This window comes from Antedon mediterranea, chromosome 5 (genome assembly GCF_964355755.1).
Source record: "Antedon mediterranea chromosome 5, ecAntMedi1.1, whole genome shotgun sequence".
Classification (NCBI taxonomy): domain Eukaryota; kingdom Metazoa; phylum Echinodermata; class Crinoidea; order Comatulida; family Antedonidae; genus Antedon; species Antedon mediterranea.
In genome coordinates this window covers 28,059,321-28,076,287 of record NC_092674.1, presented here as the reverse complement: position 1 = coordinate 28,076,287, position 16,967 = coordinate 28,059,321, and the positions used below count along the sequence as shown (strand labels likewise).

The 16,967-nt window shown below is 33.1% G+C and overlaps 1 protein-coding gene across 1 annotated transcript in view; it reads right to left on the bottom strand.

Annotated features, from left to right (window-relative positions):
- The window catches only part of LOC140049894 (polyprenol dehydrogenase-like), a 43,388-nt gene that overhangs the window by 3,466 nt on the left and 22,955 nt on the right, over positions 1-16,967 (bottom strand). Inside the window, exons 4-5 of the mRNA XM_072094846.1 lie at positions 9,452-9,659; positions 7,986-8,196 (exon numbers count right to left, since the gene is read on the bottom strand). Of these exons, the coding sequence (XP_071950947.1) occupies positions 7,986-8,196; positions 9,452-9,659 (419 nt within the window). The remainder of the gene's footprint in view (positions 1-7,985; positions 8,197-9,451; positions 9,660-16,967) is intronic.

Sequence of the window (16,967 nt, the reverse complement as noted above, 5' to 3'; positions counted from 1 at the left end):
TCAAATCTAGAATATCTAGGTCAACTTGACATAAGTATTGAGAAGCATAAAAAAAAAGCTTTAATCTCTTTAATGAAACGACCCCGATTTAGTGCAACATTAGCCACCACGCATCAGCTACAAAAACATTGTGTATTTGTGACGTGATAACAACAACCAGGGATTACTAATGTGCCTCATGCTCGTTAACTATTACAAAGTGCAACGTATAACATACACCGCTATATCTGATTTATTGCAAAGGTACAGAAATGAGCCAGACAAAAGAATGACAATCCAACGTACACAATTCAGAGAGAACAATATTGAGGAGAGAATAACATTTTTAGAAACAAGTTAGATTTTGTGTAGATTAAGTGTATTTTTGTATTAGAGCCTACTGTAAATGTGATGGTATTTTTGTTTTGTTTCGAGAAATACAAAGGATTAACGATAAAAAAATCAATTCACAGAAGACAAACATACAAAGGCTCTGAAACCACAAAGTCTTTCGGCGTGGAGTTTGTCATGAGAAAAAAAAACCTTGACAGGATTTGAACCTAGGACCCTGGGATAGGTAACCAAGCATCTGGACCACATTTAAAAAAAAGTATTTCCCTTAGGTTAAGTGAGATTGCTGAATAGGGCCACTGTTTCACACTGACCAGTGTACTGACCAGAGTGGTTCACTGTTTCACACTGACCAGTGTAGTTCACTAGTTCACACTGACCAGTGTGGTTCACTGTTTCACACTGACCAGTGTGGTTCACTGTTTCACACTGACCAGTGTAGTTCACTGGTTCACACTGACCAGTGTGGTTCACAACTGTTTCACACTGACCAGTGTAGTTCACTGGTTCACAATGACCAGTGTGGTTCACACTGACCAGTGTGGTTCACACTGACCAGTGTGGTTCACTGGTTCACACTGACCAGTGTGGTCCACTGGTTCAACTGACAACCGAAGTTGTGGCAAGCGAAAGAGTGCCCTCTGCGAGATATATTTTAACCTTTGGTGATAAGCAAGTATTACACCATCTAGTTTATGCCGCTTTGCCGTGCTGTACAAAGAAAAATAATCAGTAAATCTAAAAGCTGAAATTAATTAAATAAAAACCATGCAGAATGTTTCTTAACTTCTTAACTGAAAGATCTGGTTCATACTATGATACTAGCATATAATAAAAAAAACACATTAAGTAAAATGTGGACACACGAATTGGATTCGCTAAGCTTTAGTGTTAAAATGTACATAACTTTAGACTGCCCTCATGGGACATAGATTTGCAGGAAAAGCGATCGCTTAATCACGGATGACAAACAGGTGTAGAATTTGTTACGTGGTTTGTCACAAAGCCATCAGTTAAAAGTTATTTAAGTTTGAAGTGGCAATTAAATATATTTAATGAATGAATTAGCATTTTGCTATCAAATATAAAATCTTGTATACCATATTTACCTGTAATACAGCGCATTCTCTACCATTACTTTCTTGCCACCATTACCACAACCATATCTGTAACCATCACCACAACCACAACTTTACTTTCACCACAACCACACCACAATCTTTGCTGCAACCCTTACCACAACCATAGCTCTACTTATCACCACAACCATAGCTCTACCTATCACCACAACTATAGCTCTACTTATCACCACAACCATAGCTGCAACCATTACCACAACCGTAACTCTACTTATCACCACAACCATATCGATAACTATCACCACAACCACAACTTTACTTTCACCACAACCATAACTCTACCTATCACCACAACTATAACTCTACCTATCATCACAACCATAACTCTACCTATCACCACAACCATAACTCTACCTATCACCACAACTATAACTCTGCCTATCACCACAACCATAACTCTACCTATCACCACAACCATAACTCTGCCTATCACCACAACCATAACTCTACCTATCACCACAACCATAACTCTACCTATCACCACAACCATAACTCTACCTACCATCACAACCATAGCTCTACTTATCACCACAACCATTACCAAAATCATACAGGGTAACTCTATTATCACCACAATCATAGCTGCAACCATCACCACAACTATACTTTTACTTATCACCACAACCATAGCTTCAATCATTACCAACCAAAACTCTACCCATCACCACAACCAGAACTACCTCTATCACCACAACCAGAACTACCCCTATCACCACTACTAAAATGCCACCATCACCACAACCAAAATGCCACCATCACCACAACCAAAATGCCACCATCACCACAACCAAACTGCCACCATCACCACATCCAAACTGCCACCATCACCACAACCAAACATTTTCAATTTAGAAAATGTGACGCATCAAGTTTTCTTTATGTATACAATAGATTATTTTAGCTACAACTGTCAATATCGTTTACCAACGGAGCGATCATAGACAATGGACGCATTATCCAATATGTGCTTGGACTTACAACGTGACTAGACGCATTATCCAATGTGTGCTTGGACATTACAACATGAAAGTATTGCAACGCTGACAAATACAATAATTGGACATTCCATGATTGAATATTACAACATGACTAGAAATCAGTCAAACCACGTAATTATTAGACATTATAACATAATTGGACTGGACAATGCAACATAAACTGAACATGTTCTCCATGGACATTTCAAAGTGATAGACCTAGTTATGTAATTGGACATTTGTACTGACAATGAAACTGGACATTTACAGTATACTGATGTAACTTGTGTTATGTTAGTATTTATGACACAGATATTAACATTACACATTGTTCTTATACTATGGATAGTAGTATGATATTAAGGACATTTCCACGTGAATAAAACAACTGTACAGTATATTCATCACAATTCTAGAAACCATACAAGTTTAATTTCTGATATTATTGTATATCTAGGGCAGAGTGTATCTATTCAGATTCATTTCCTCACAAAACAATTTGGAGTATCATTAATTTAACCAATATTTCGGAGACGACCAATCAAAACAACATAATCATAAAATGAATACTTCATTTGATACTAAATAGGACATAGAATAATAGAAATGAAATGCAATCAATTTTACTTATTTTATTGATTAGAAAACAATGAAATAAACGGTGTAATATATCTCTGTTAAAGAAATAAAACAAAAACCGTTAGTAAAAAAAGGAAAGTACAGTATCACAATTTCGAAAAAATACACAAAAAAAATTATTAAAATAAAAAAAAAACAAAAAAAAAAATGTAATTCAGGAATTATAGTAATGATATTTTGTAATATGGTTATTAATTAAATTTACTATATAGAGTATTCCTCATTAGGTTAATTAACTTGTCAACCTAATATTTGAATTAGACTAATTACCTTCAGTTACAAAATTATTTTAACTTATTTTACTTACGATTAAGTTACACTATATTAGTTATTAACCAATAATCAATAATGCTCACCTATGACCTACTTGTCCGATTATTATTGTAGATTTAACCGTCTTATATAACACATTTGAAATGAATGACAGATTAGGGACTTCTGACAGGAACTGGCTAAAAGGCTTGCTAATTAATTGAATGACCAACATCACTGACCAACCAATTAATTTCACTTTATCAAGAATAATTTCATAATAATAATATTCATCACACTAAAAACTCAAGAACAAAAAATCAGAAAGTCGCTGTACACCGAGTAAAATCTTCCAAAACTTAAACAAAAATGAGCGAAATGAAAACAAAGTTTTCTAAAAAAGTTCTAAATGCATGCATGCCTAGTGAAATATACTCTTTCGAATGCATCCACAAATATTTCTTTGTGGAACACCAAACACTACAACGATCATAAGCAAATGATAAACTTGTCAAAAGAGCTATTTCCTAGTATCATTCTATTAAAGATGTACTGTATTGTCCCCCTCAAAAAAATATTAAAATGTTTTTTGTTGAATATGCCATTTTAATGTCACATAATAGTTATCCACTTTGACCAAAAATAGGATAGAAAAAACAATTATTTACCTGAAAAAAAATATATAATTTACACAAAAAATAGTAAAATTGGCTGCCATTAAATGAACTTTTGGTTGATTTTAACCATTTATTTTGTCATTTTATAAGTGAAAACATTATTTGTTATCGCATTTTTTTCTACGGAAGTAATTAATTGTATTAAAACTACAAAATAAACTATTTAAAGTGTGATTTAATTAATCATCTTTTTTCATGTTTTTGCCTAATTTTATGTATAAAATGCTAGACCTCTTTGGAGACCGAGGTTACAATGTAGGAAGAAAATGTCCATTACTATGATACTGTATGATACTGTATGATACTGTATGATAACTGTATGATAACTGTATGACCATTACTATGATAACTGTATGATACTGTATGATAACTGTATGATAACTGTATGACCATTACTATGATAACTGTATGATACTGTATGATAACTGTATGATAACTGTATGATAACTGTATGACCATTACTATGATAACTGTATGATACTGTATGATACGCTGACAAACATTACTTTGTCCCTGTGAATGTAAAGTTCAAGCAACAAAATTCCATTATGGAAATTCATGACTTTTGAACAAAAGCAAATAATCTATCTTTACAGTATGCACATGTAATCATCAGTCGTTTATTTATAGCATTGTATAACTAACAAGTTGCCATGCGTCTACACATGCACAGAATTGCATTGAAGAAATTCAAATTAAAAAATTAATCAAATGGTACGTGGTGTGACGCAGCGTAAACTTCAAGAGCGTCGCTCTTGAAGTTTACAGTCACGTTTCACTAGTGCAAAACGCATAATTGCTTGACTATTCATATAGTTACCAGCACTACTCACAATCGAATATTTATTTACATTCAATAATTATAATCCTGTCCAATGACAAGTGTGTTTTTCTTTCAAACAGAAAGTAGAATGTTAAAGGTTGATGCTCTAATGAATGTTATTTTCATTGTACTAATGGAAGGTCTACAACAGATCTGTGTACGTTTTACAAGGTATCCATTGTTTATACTCGCACGATTTTACAGTAGAAGTAAAAATATTAATTTTAGTGTTAAGTAGTAGATTATTTAGGGTTAGGTTGATTATCTAAGGAGTTACTGTAGATTCCTGTAGGTTGATTATCTAGGGGGGCTAGAATAATTATCTAGGGGGTAAGTTGATTATCTAGGGGGTGGTTAATTATTGTGAGGGGCTAGGCTGATTATCTAGGTGTACTGCAGGTTCCTCTAGGTTCATTCTCTAGGGGTAGATTAATTACCTAGGGGTTATGTGTAAGGTTGATTATCTAGAGGGAGGGGGGGGGGGGCTAGAATAATTATCTAGGGGAAAAGTTGATTATCTAGTGGGTGGTTAATTATTGTGAGGGGCTAGGCTGATTATCTAGGTGTACTGCAGGTTCCTCTAGGTTCATTCTATAGGGGTAGATTAATTACCTAGGGGTTATGTGTAAGGTTGATTATCTAGAGGGGGGGGGGGGGGGGCTAGAATAATTATCTAGGGGATAAGTTGATTATCTAGGGGATAAGTTGATTATCTAGGGGGTGGTTAATTATTGTGAGGGGCTAGGCTTTTTATCTAGGTGTACTGCAGGTTCCTCTAGGTTCATTCTCTAGGGGTAGATTAATTACCTAGGGGTTATGTGTAAGGTTGATTATCTAGGTGGGAGGGGGAGGGGGCTAGAATAATTATCTAGGGGATAAGTTGATTATCTAGGGGGTGGTTAATTATTGTGAGGGGCTAGGCTGATTATCTAGGTGTACTGCAGGTTCCTCTAGGTTCATTCTGTAGGGGTAGATTAATTACCTAGGGGTTATGTGTAAGGTTGATTATCTAGGAGGGAGGTGTAGGTTGTATTCCTTAGGGTGTGTGTGTGTGTGGGGGGGGGGGGAGGTAGGTTAATTATCTAGGAGGGGGAAGAGAAGGTTAAGGTTGCAGCAGCCATGAATACATTTGGCAAGGAATAAAAATGGGCATACTGAACATTTAAAGCTATGCCCACAAATGGAAGTGATATGCCCAAATATGGTAATTATACAGTATGACATTATGGACACAGCATACAATTGTATGTTTCAGACCAGTATTTAATTTTAAATTTTACGATAAATGTGTCAAACAAGTTTATAGTAGGTTGGGTGAACGATAGTGCATGATTAGAACTAAACTATCTTCATGATTCAATTTCATTTTGCGTTTTCTTCGTTACCTGGTCTAGTTCTTGATATGACACTATGTGATGGAAGAGAACTATCACTCGTACAAGAAGCCTGAGGGCGCCCTTTAGAGACCCTCAGCCTTCATCATAGACATGTATTGAATAAATCTAAAATTGATGAAATTGTGAGAGCTAAACATGGAAAAATAAAGCATGAAAGAAAAAAGTAATAATTTAAAACTAGGTCTAAGCTAATAGTTTTAAACATCACACGTATGTGACAAAAAAATGTGATGTGCCCATACTGTATATGGACATAATATCACTACCATATTTGGGCACATCACACTTTTTTGTCAAACTAGTTTATAGTGTGGACAGAGCTTTAATAACCTTCAATAACCTTAAGTTCTGTCTACACTATCAAACTTTATGTGACAAAAATAAATGTGATGTGCCCATAATATGGACATGATGATGCAATATCAGTACTATATTTGGGCATATCACTACCATATTTGGGCACATCACACTTATTTTGTCAAAATAAATTTATAGTGTAGACAGAGCTCTATACTACACATTTCTATATAATGTTTTTTTTTTTTCACCTTTGAATTTATGTTCTTTAATTTTCTTTTATTTCCTTTTTTCTACATGTGCGTTCAGAGCTATAGATTTCCAAACCGTTTATCTAACAAGCAATTCACTTTCTAATCTATCATCTAAAATTTCATTATAAAAATAAATTATAGATTATTATCTAAGAAAATTTGATAATGTTGAGAGTGCTTGAAGATAATTTCAGTTACATTAACAACTCCCTTAGGCCCGATAAACAATTACGATATATGGAAAGCTATTAATCGTCGTATCACTGTAACTGTGTCACACTGTCACTAGCATTGTTTTAATAGGGAATATTTTAGGGGAACAAATCTACAAATAGACAAAATCTTGCAATAATTATGTTAAGCCCTGTCCACACAATCAAACTTTATGTGACAAAAAAATTTGATGTGCCCATATATGGACATGATGATGTAATATCACTACCATATTTGTGCACATCACACTTTTTGTCAAACTAGTTTCTAGTGTGGACAGAGCTTTAAACTACAGAAACCGACAGTGGCTGGTGTTAGTAGTCTATGAGTGTTGCTTATCTTAATCTAATGCTACGAGAAGAAATCAGTTGACTACTCAGATCGGATCTATCTATGTTTCTTTTTGAAAAAACCATTATTAAAAGAAAGAGAGGGCAGGAAAATAATCAAACCTCTCTTTAGCTCAATAATGATACCAATATAATTTTTTTTGTTAATGTCTAGTGAACAAAAATAACAATTAACAATAAAAATATATTAAAAATGACATTTGCAAAAATCTTCTCTTAAAACTTAATTTGTGAACAATTTTCCCAGTCAATTTTTACATTATATTTAATGGATGAGGTTTACACAGCAAAAAGACAAAGTACCTCACTTTTATAAATGACTGTAGCTAATAAGGAATGAAATAGTGTTAAGCTCTGTCTACACTATCAAATAGTTTAACAAGTGTGATGTGTCCATATATGGTAGTTATGTGCTTAATGGTCGTGATATGACATCATCATGTTCAAAGATGGGCAAATCTCATTTTGTTGTCACATAAAGTTTGATAGTGTAGACAGAGCTTTAGGCTCATCACTCATTGTATGTTTAGTATGCCAAAAAATCAAGACTGTTACGTTCAAGAAATTAAATTGTTTAGTTGCCTCACAAATCGTCAAAATAGTAGTTGCATAGTTTAAACTAAATTAAAGACTTTACCTTTAAGACATGAAGCATTGCACATATTCTTCTTAATGGCTGCAAGGCCCAATGGTAATGATGGAACAATTCACTATTGACAACGCCAGGGTGAACGCAATTGACGGTCACATGATTTCCTCGAGTCATCAACTTCTGATGAAGTCTGTATGATGATAGAATTATTGCAAATTTGCTGTTTGAGTAACTTGAATATTTTCCATAAAAAGTTCTAAAAGATAAATGAAAAGTAAAAAAAAAAATATTTTCTTTCTATATTTCAAGGCTTGAAACGAGTATTATAGTTTACTTTGTTAAACTATTCATAGTACTATACCATAAAACACCTCTATCCAGGGGACATCCCAATTCAGGAAACACCTCTATTCAGGGGACATCCCAATTCAGAAAACACCTCTATTCAGGGGACACCCCAATTCAGGCAACACCTCTATTCAGGGGACATCCCAATTCAGGAAACACCTCTATTCAGGGGACATCCCAATTCAGGAAACACCTCTATTCAGGTGACATCCCAATTCAGGAAACACCTCTATTCAGGCAACACCTCTATTCAGGGGACATCCCAATTCAGGAAACACCTCTATTCAGGGGACATCCCAATTCAGTAAACACCTCTATTCAGGGGACATCCATATTCAGGGGACACCTCTATTCAGGGGACACCCCAATTCAGAAAACACCTCTATTCAGGGGACATCCCTATTCAGGAAACACCTCTATTCAGGGGACATCCATATTCAGGGAACACCTCTATTCAGGCAACACCTCTATTCAGGCAACACCTCTATTCAGTGGACACCCCTATTCAGGAAACACTTCTATTCAGGAAACACTTCTATTCAGAGGAAACACTTCTATTCAGGGGACACCTCTATTCAGGGGACACCTCTATTCAGGGGACACCTCTATTCAGGGGACACCTCTATTCAGGGGACACCTCTATTCAGGGGACACCTCTATTCAGGGGACACCTCTATTCAGGGGACATACAAATTCAGGGGACACCCCAATTCAGGGGTACACCTCCCTGTAAAACAGATAAAGGAAAATAATTATGCATTTTAACACTTACTGTATACTGCCAACCATATTCAGGGGACAATACCTACTAATAGGAAACTTTGCTAGGTCATAAAGTGTCCCCTTAATAGGGGTTCTATTCAATTTGTTTTACACATCAAAAAAAGATGAGTAACTAAATCATTTACTTCACAAGCAAAGTCTTGTCCATAAAAATAAATTATAATATATGATGCAAGGACTTAGATCAGGAAATTGGAAAGCATGTAATTCACTAATTTTCACAAAAACTTTAAAATTGCAGCAACAATCTATTATTATTATACTCACTTAATAACTATAATCGATCGGTAATCGAACCTAAACCCTTATAATTAATAAGTAAACCTCTTAAGTGCCACTATTAAATGTATGCATAGCTGAGTGTCAATCATAAGTCATACCTGTCTATTAAGTTGTTCATATCGAGATCTTCGCAAATATGAGCCACGGAGGAAACGTTGACTATCCGTGCGCATTTGTTGTGTACGCCTGTTTTAATCAAGAGATCGGATAACAGCAATGTAAGCAGAAAATGACCCAGATAGTTGACCTGAAACTGCAGTTCAAAACCATCTTCTGTTTTCATAAACGGCGGAATCATAACTCCGGCTATTAGACAAAAAACATTTCAATTAATATGTTACTTTTCTATTTCAATTTTAAATTCAATATTTTTTTCCAATAATCAGGTTAAACTTAGTAATTTTATATTAAATTCTTTTATCTAAATGTATAACGCTATCGGTAAAATTAAAATAGAAAAATAACAATATGTATCTAAAACAATACAATTTGTAGCATACTGTACGTCATATAAATTATTTTTCCATGAATTCTGTAAATGGTGACATATTCATTTAACTTTTTCAACTCATAAATTGAAGATTACAATGACTTAGTTGTCATTTTATGTTATATTCTTTTAAGTAAATGTATAAAACTATCTGTTTAAATTATTAAAATGAATCTAGAAAAGTAAACAGTATAAAACAGAATTGTAATTCCGAGAAAAACCATTATCAATCAAATGATAAATTTCAGTCAGTTTAAAGTAACTTGCTTTTTTTCTTTTGTCTTTCTAATTGTTTGTAAGAAGAAGAAAAAGAAGAAAGAGATTTTGAGTACAATACTTTGTTTGTTTGATTTTCTATTCATGTCTTAAAGATGTATTGTCTCCCCAAAAAAAATGAAAAATGAAGATTAATTTAATCAGACTTTGAAAGTGTTATTTTGTAGTTTTGATAAAGTTAATCACTTCCATAGAAAAAAAAATGTTTTCACTTATAAAATGACAAAATAAATGGTTAAATTTAACTAAAAATCCATTGGCTGGCAGCCAATTTGATCATTTTTTACTTTAAATTACATTTTTTTCAGGTAAATACATTTTTTTTCGATCTAATTTTTTGTTCAAAGTGGATAACTATTATGTTACATAAAATGGAATATTCAACACAATTTTTTAAGAATTACTTTTTCTGGGGGACAATACATCTTTAAGACTGTAAATACTGCTTGTGTTTTTGCTGTTTGTTTAGTGTGTAGTTCATTTATAAATAGAAAATCGCTGGTTTTGTACCAATCAAAAGAAGTGAATAAATAAATATGTTGCTTTTAGATGTACTGCATGTCATTTCATTTTTTTAACAGGGTTTTTCAAGGTATCTTAATTTCAACAATGGAAAGAAAATGCTAAAAATTCAAGTTACAAAAATATCTATACACAAATATATGCATGTAAAATAAAACCCTTTTTTTTATTTAGCATAGATTATTTTTTTCTCTATTTTGACAAGTTGGACTTATGAGTGATTGGGTACTTACAGTATGGTCTGTAAATATTCTTATTTGCAAATAAATTTAAATCGCAGCTTTTTACGTTGATGGCATTTCAGTTAAGAGAAAATGCAAATATTGTAAAATTAAAGGCTTTTTTTTTATTTAGCATAAATGATACATTTTTCTATAAGTTGACAAGTTGATTTGACGTTAATAACGTTATGAGTGGATGGTTTGCGACTTGTAAAGATACATTAAAGATTCAAACTGAGTAGAAGTAAATTTAATCTATTCAAAGTTCATTTACAGCACAAATATGACATGACATTTGATGAACTTATTGTAACTTCAGGTCTATTGGAAACAATTATTCCCAAGTATACTTAGCCACAAATTTGTCCATATTCCTGCTAACAATAATCAAATATAATAATATAATAATAGAATTGACATTATCATCCACAATGCAGTTGAACTGTATGCAGATCAATAATTAATATTCTGATTTCAAATAAAACTAATTGAGTTTATATTTATTGAAATTGTTACAGTTTTTACTACCCAAATATCAATAAGTTTAATGTTTAATGTATTAATGTTAATGTTTAAAAAACAACAGTACACCTCATAAAGTTGTACATTTACACAAACTAAAAGCATACAAATTCAATAACATTATCTCTCCCTTCCAACAGATTTTATTTTCTTGAAATGAAACAAATATGAATAAACAATCCTTTAATGTTTTATAAAAAAGCTTTATTAAGCTCTGTCTACACTATCAAACTTTATGCGACAAAAACATGGGAGGTGCCCATATACTGTATGGACATGATGATGTCATATCATTACCATATTTAAGCATATCACTACCATATTTGTTTTGTAGACAGAGCTTTAGCATAATTACCAATAAATACTACAGACCAGACTCAATCATAAGAAAAAACAGCAGAACCTACAGTAGGCATGACATTTGCTGGCTATAAAGACCTTTTAATACCCATTTACCAAACAATACTGACATTTCTTTTACTGTCAAAAGAAATTCTGAAATTTGAGAATGACAACTGCTGTAATGAAGTCGTCAGTGAACGCAAACACACTGTCACAAACGAAAGCTAGAATTTCGATGCAAATTAATGTTAATTACAATGAAATATGACTGACAACTAGACTTAACACACAAACTGAAATTGGAGTAGCTACTAGCGCTAATATACTGTAGATAAATGAAAGATTTTCATATTGTACATTTTAACCAAGATGATCTTAAAAAAATATTCAATATTAATTTTTTTTTACTTTAACCATCTCTAGTAGTGTACATTACCTTGAAATTATGATAATAATTCATATCCATTTCAGAAAAGGAAAAAAAAAAATTGTCGGTATCTTTAATTGAACAACTGTAGTCCCTGAGTTGTATTTACTATTAACCAAAGTAATAATAATACATCATCTACAGTACTGTACACGATCCAATTAAGAAAAAAAAAATTATATCAATAATTATTTTTTAATAGTGCACAGGTTCCGATATGGTTTAAATTGAGTGGTATTAATGATTAATATTATAAAGCATTGCTTAAAGAGTCTATTACAACGGCGATTTTACCCATTATAAATGTCCCCGAAAGGATCTGTTCGAATCTGTTGTAAAGTATCAATCCAACATACGGGTCAAGAGCAATTGGTAAATAGACCATTTAGAAGCACACTAGCTTAAACATTTTAATATTTAACAGTTTTCTAATATACTGTAACAAACCAAAGGTAGAAGCTTAGGTAATGGATCTTAAAATGTAAATTCATTTTTAATGAATTCAACGCTCATTATCGTAAAAAGCTTTAAAGAAGCAATTAACCAAATACATTTGATGAATAATTGAATATATAATCCATTTTAAAGGTATTCTGAGAACGGAGGTGTGGCTTGGTGGTTATGATGCTTGGCTTGGCTACCACTCCAAGGGTCCTGGGTTCAAGTCCCGCCACATTTTTTTCTAAGGACAAAATTACAACTCCACTCCCACAGACTTGTAGTAAGACTTTGTTTATGTAGAGCATCTTGTGAATATGTATATTTGTTAACCTCTGAAGGTCCTCCCTAATGATCAGCAATTGCTGGATGGATCACCCGCATTAAATGTGGTAAAAAAAAACAAAAACACAACATCCTAAAGGGGCTTAAAGTTTTGCTTGAATTGAAATGGTAAGGCTCTATATTCTATGTACTCACATAGAATCAATATACAAATAATTTGAAATTTCATGAGTTGAATGGGAAAAATATTTCAATGAGTTGAAAGATTGACTATTGTAATTAGCAAGACAAAACCAAGAATGACAATATTATAATAAGAGCCTCTAGCAATATTTTAAATAAAAGAAAATTATGCGTAGTGCGTGATTTGAAATCCACTTTGATCTTTGTTCAATAAGAATACAGTAATACAGTTTTGATATAGTGAAGGAAATGACCACAAGGTCATGGAACTTTGGTATCGATAAATATTTATCATTTCTATCTTATGGCGATTTTATTTGTTTTGTTTGTTTGTTTTGACCAAATTTAATGAGGGTGATCCATCCAGCAATTGCTGATCTTTAGGAACCCTTATAGGTTCACAAGACAAACATATACACAAGATGCTCTACATATACAAAGTCTTATTGAAAGTCTTTGGAAGTGGAGTTGTAATTTTGTCCTTAGAAAAAATCCTGACATGACAGGACTTGAACCCAGGACCATTTGAGTTGTAGTTGTATCTGCTTTTATAGAAATATATAAATGTAGTATGTTGATTACTGTATGCCTCAAAAAATTTAAAATACTGTCAGTAACTGATTTTAAAATGTTGTTCTCGATTAAAATAAACAGTGACAGAAAAACGATGTTGGTACCACATTTAAAAGGTTGGTTAGTATTAAAATTATGACATACAGCGTTGGAACTACATACTGACAGATATTTCACAGTTGCTTTAATTACAGTTGATCTTGCATAGTGGCACTGTCAGTGAATCAAATATACACGATTTAAGCACTAATTAAGCTTATCGTAATTTGTGTGGAAATACTTAGATTTATGCGAATGATTCTCAATAGTGAATTAAATGGATTGGATAGAAGTAAAATGATTAACACCTCAATATGAACTTATTCATAGACCTACATCTAGCTGCTGTTGTTTTAAAGTAGATACTCGATCTATAGTTTCTCTGCTTTCTATGCTATACAGTTCAAATGGATATTATTTGTCCTCTGTTTATTTATAAAAATAAGCTTTCTGCAAACGTCAGATCACCGAAGTTAAGCAACGTTGGGCCTGGTTAGAGCTTGGATGGGAGACCATCTGGGAATAGCGGGTGCTGTATACGGAGCTGGGGTCCCGTTAGGCATTTGAAATCAGCACTGCTGACTCTTATGGCAGCCCCTGCATCTAGTATCTGCCTTAGACCTCTGGTCAAGGTGGGCACTGGACGAGAGAAGCCCTGATCAATGTCAGGAGCAATCAAGGCTGTGCTTTAAACAGTCCTGGCTTCGTTTGTATCAAACCTGTTAGTGGCGGTAATTATCGCTGTTGGTTTCGATTGAATAAAAATAAAAAAATAAAAATAAACCTACATAGAGCCGCAGTACACTGCAAGATGATACAATGCTATAAAAATATAACATTCTCTATATCAGTGTGTACATGCATTTATGTCTTATGACCAACGAACTAATGTCTCATCCGAAAAACAAAACAAGAGAGTGTGCAGAAGGTTTTGTTTAGCAATTTAAAGGTTTGAGTTGTGGAGTACAGTATGTAGAAATAGTCTATGGGACCCAAAAATGGCAATTCTTAAGTGACGGGTCCTGTTCAATTTTAAGAGGGGGAGGGGGGAGTCGGAGTCATTCTTAACCTCCTAAACTAGTTTGACAAAAAAATTAATATGCCCAAATATGGTAAATGATATGCTTAAATATGGTAGTGATAGACACCATCATGTCTATATATGGGCACATCATATAAAGTTTGATAGTGTAGACAGAGCTTAATAGTTATGTTAATAGCAAGCAATGTTGCTCCTTTTGCGAAAAAATTGTCCTTTTGTTGAAAAAACAATTAGCCTTTAATTTAAAAATCCTAGCTACTATGGGCAGATAAGTAAAGCTGTAAATATATGTACACAAGTTTTTTTGTACGACGAAGCAAAGATTATGCTCAAAACTATCTTTTTTCCTGATGTTGAGTTTGAGGCTAATCTACGCAATAGTTGGATTTCTCCGCAGACCATTAGAGAATATAGAATACGCTGCAGGTTCTTTACATGTAAATCCAACATACACAAACGATCTTACTCAATCACATATCAAGGCCATATACTAATGTATGTAGGGACAATTAGACAAACTATATTCTATAAGATTTGGCGAGCTGAAAGCAGTAAAGCATTCGGATTTTACTAATGGAAAGTTATTTTAAAGAATTCTAACGATACAGATTTTATTACTGTACTTCTTCTTATTACATTTGAATAATAGAAAACATTTCAGTAAACCAAACTTTAAAATATTATATTTGAATAATTTTCCCTTTCTGTTTTTTCTGTCAAAGTAGCGGTCATCAATACTTGAAGATGTATTGTCCCGAAAACATAAATATGAATAAAATCAATTTTTGAATTTGAGGACATTTTGTAGCTTTAGTTATTCACTATTCTCCCAAAATAATTATTTTGCTTTGAAAATAAGACAAATTAAAATAGTTACATTTAATCAGAAACCTGCTGACTTCCAGACAATGGGCTTTCTTCCAGTTATCAGGTATTGTTTGTTCGATCTCATTATTTTGTGACAATATAAAATGTGTATCTTCATATCATTTTTGACCAGATTACCAAAAGATCCTACATTTTTTTTACTATAATTTGTAAAATGAACACTGGAATTGATTTTTTTTCTCAGGAAATCTGAAGGATGATCAGCTTGGTTTATCATCAGGTTCCATGTTCTATGTAATTTGAAATTATTCAACAGCAAAACTTGCCTGGTTCACACCAACTACAGACAAGATGTTATCAAGCAAATACTACTGTAAATGTGTCTAAAAGCAAAAGCACACTCACGCACCAATATTGACATATAGAAACAAATACATTTTCATTGATGTATTTTTATGAGAAAACACTAAAAGTTATTTCTCCATCGAATATTTATGCATTCAAGCCCAGAGGGAGACATTTAACGAGCATAATTGTACGTGGTCTTCGTTCCGAAGTCTTAAGGTTATTTTACAGTTAGTGCACACGTACAGTATTTGGTTGTCACACATAAATTTGGTTTACACTGCTGTTTAAGCAATAAAATTCTACACATGTCCGAACAAATCCTAGATGCTCAGTATGCATCAACAATGTTCTAATGATTTTTAAACTAACCATTAGATTAATGTAAGGTTCAGAGAAAAGTTCTCTGTATTTTGTGTAAGCTACTGCAGCAAAGACTAAACGCATGACCTGAATGACCTCCACCAAGCACAATTACATACTCTTTCTGTATGTTTAATTGATTGAACTGTACCCAAAAGATTCGCAATTTCTTCAGGGGAATAAATACATTACTCAAAGTGCCATAGGTTGAAACATTTACTTCCATTTTAAATTACCGTTACTATTTCTTTTTAATGTATAACAAATACGATACATTACAACTTGGCCAAAAACAGGCTTTTGGAAATATATTCCATAAAATTAAAATGTTTAAATACTGTACATTAAAAAAAAAACATTTATAAAAATAATAGAGATACTGTAGTAGACATACAGTATCAGGACATACAGTACAGTATCAGGACATATAGTACAGTATCAGGACATACAGTACAGTATCAGGACATACAGTACAGTATCAGGACATACAGTACAGTATCAGGACATACAGTACAGTATCAGGACATACAGTACAGTATCAGGACATACAGTACAGTATCAGGACATACAGTACAGTACAGTATCAGGACATACAGTATAGACTAATTATAAAGATAGGAACATGGTTGACTAAAATTGACAAGACTGGTTTTAAGAATTGTGCAAAATTATTCAAATTGAGATAACCAGGGGTGGATCCAGGTTTAGGGGAGGGGTG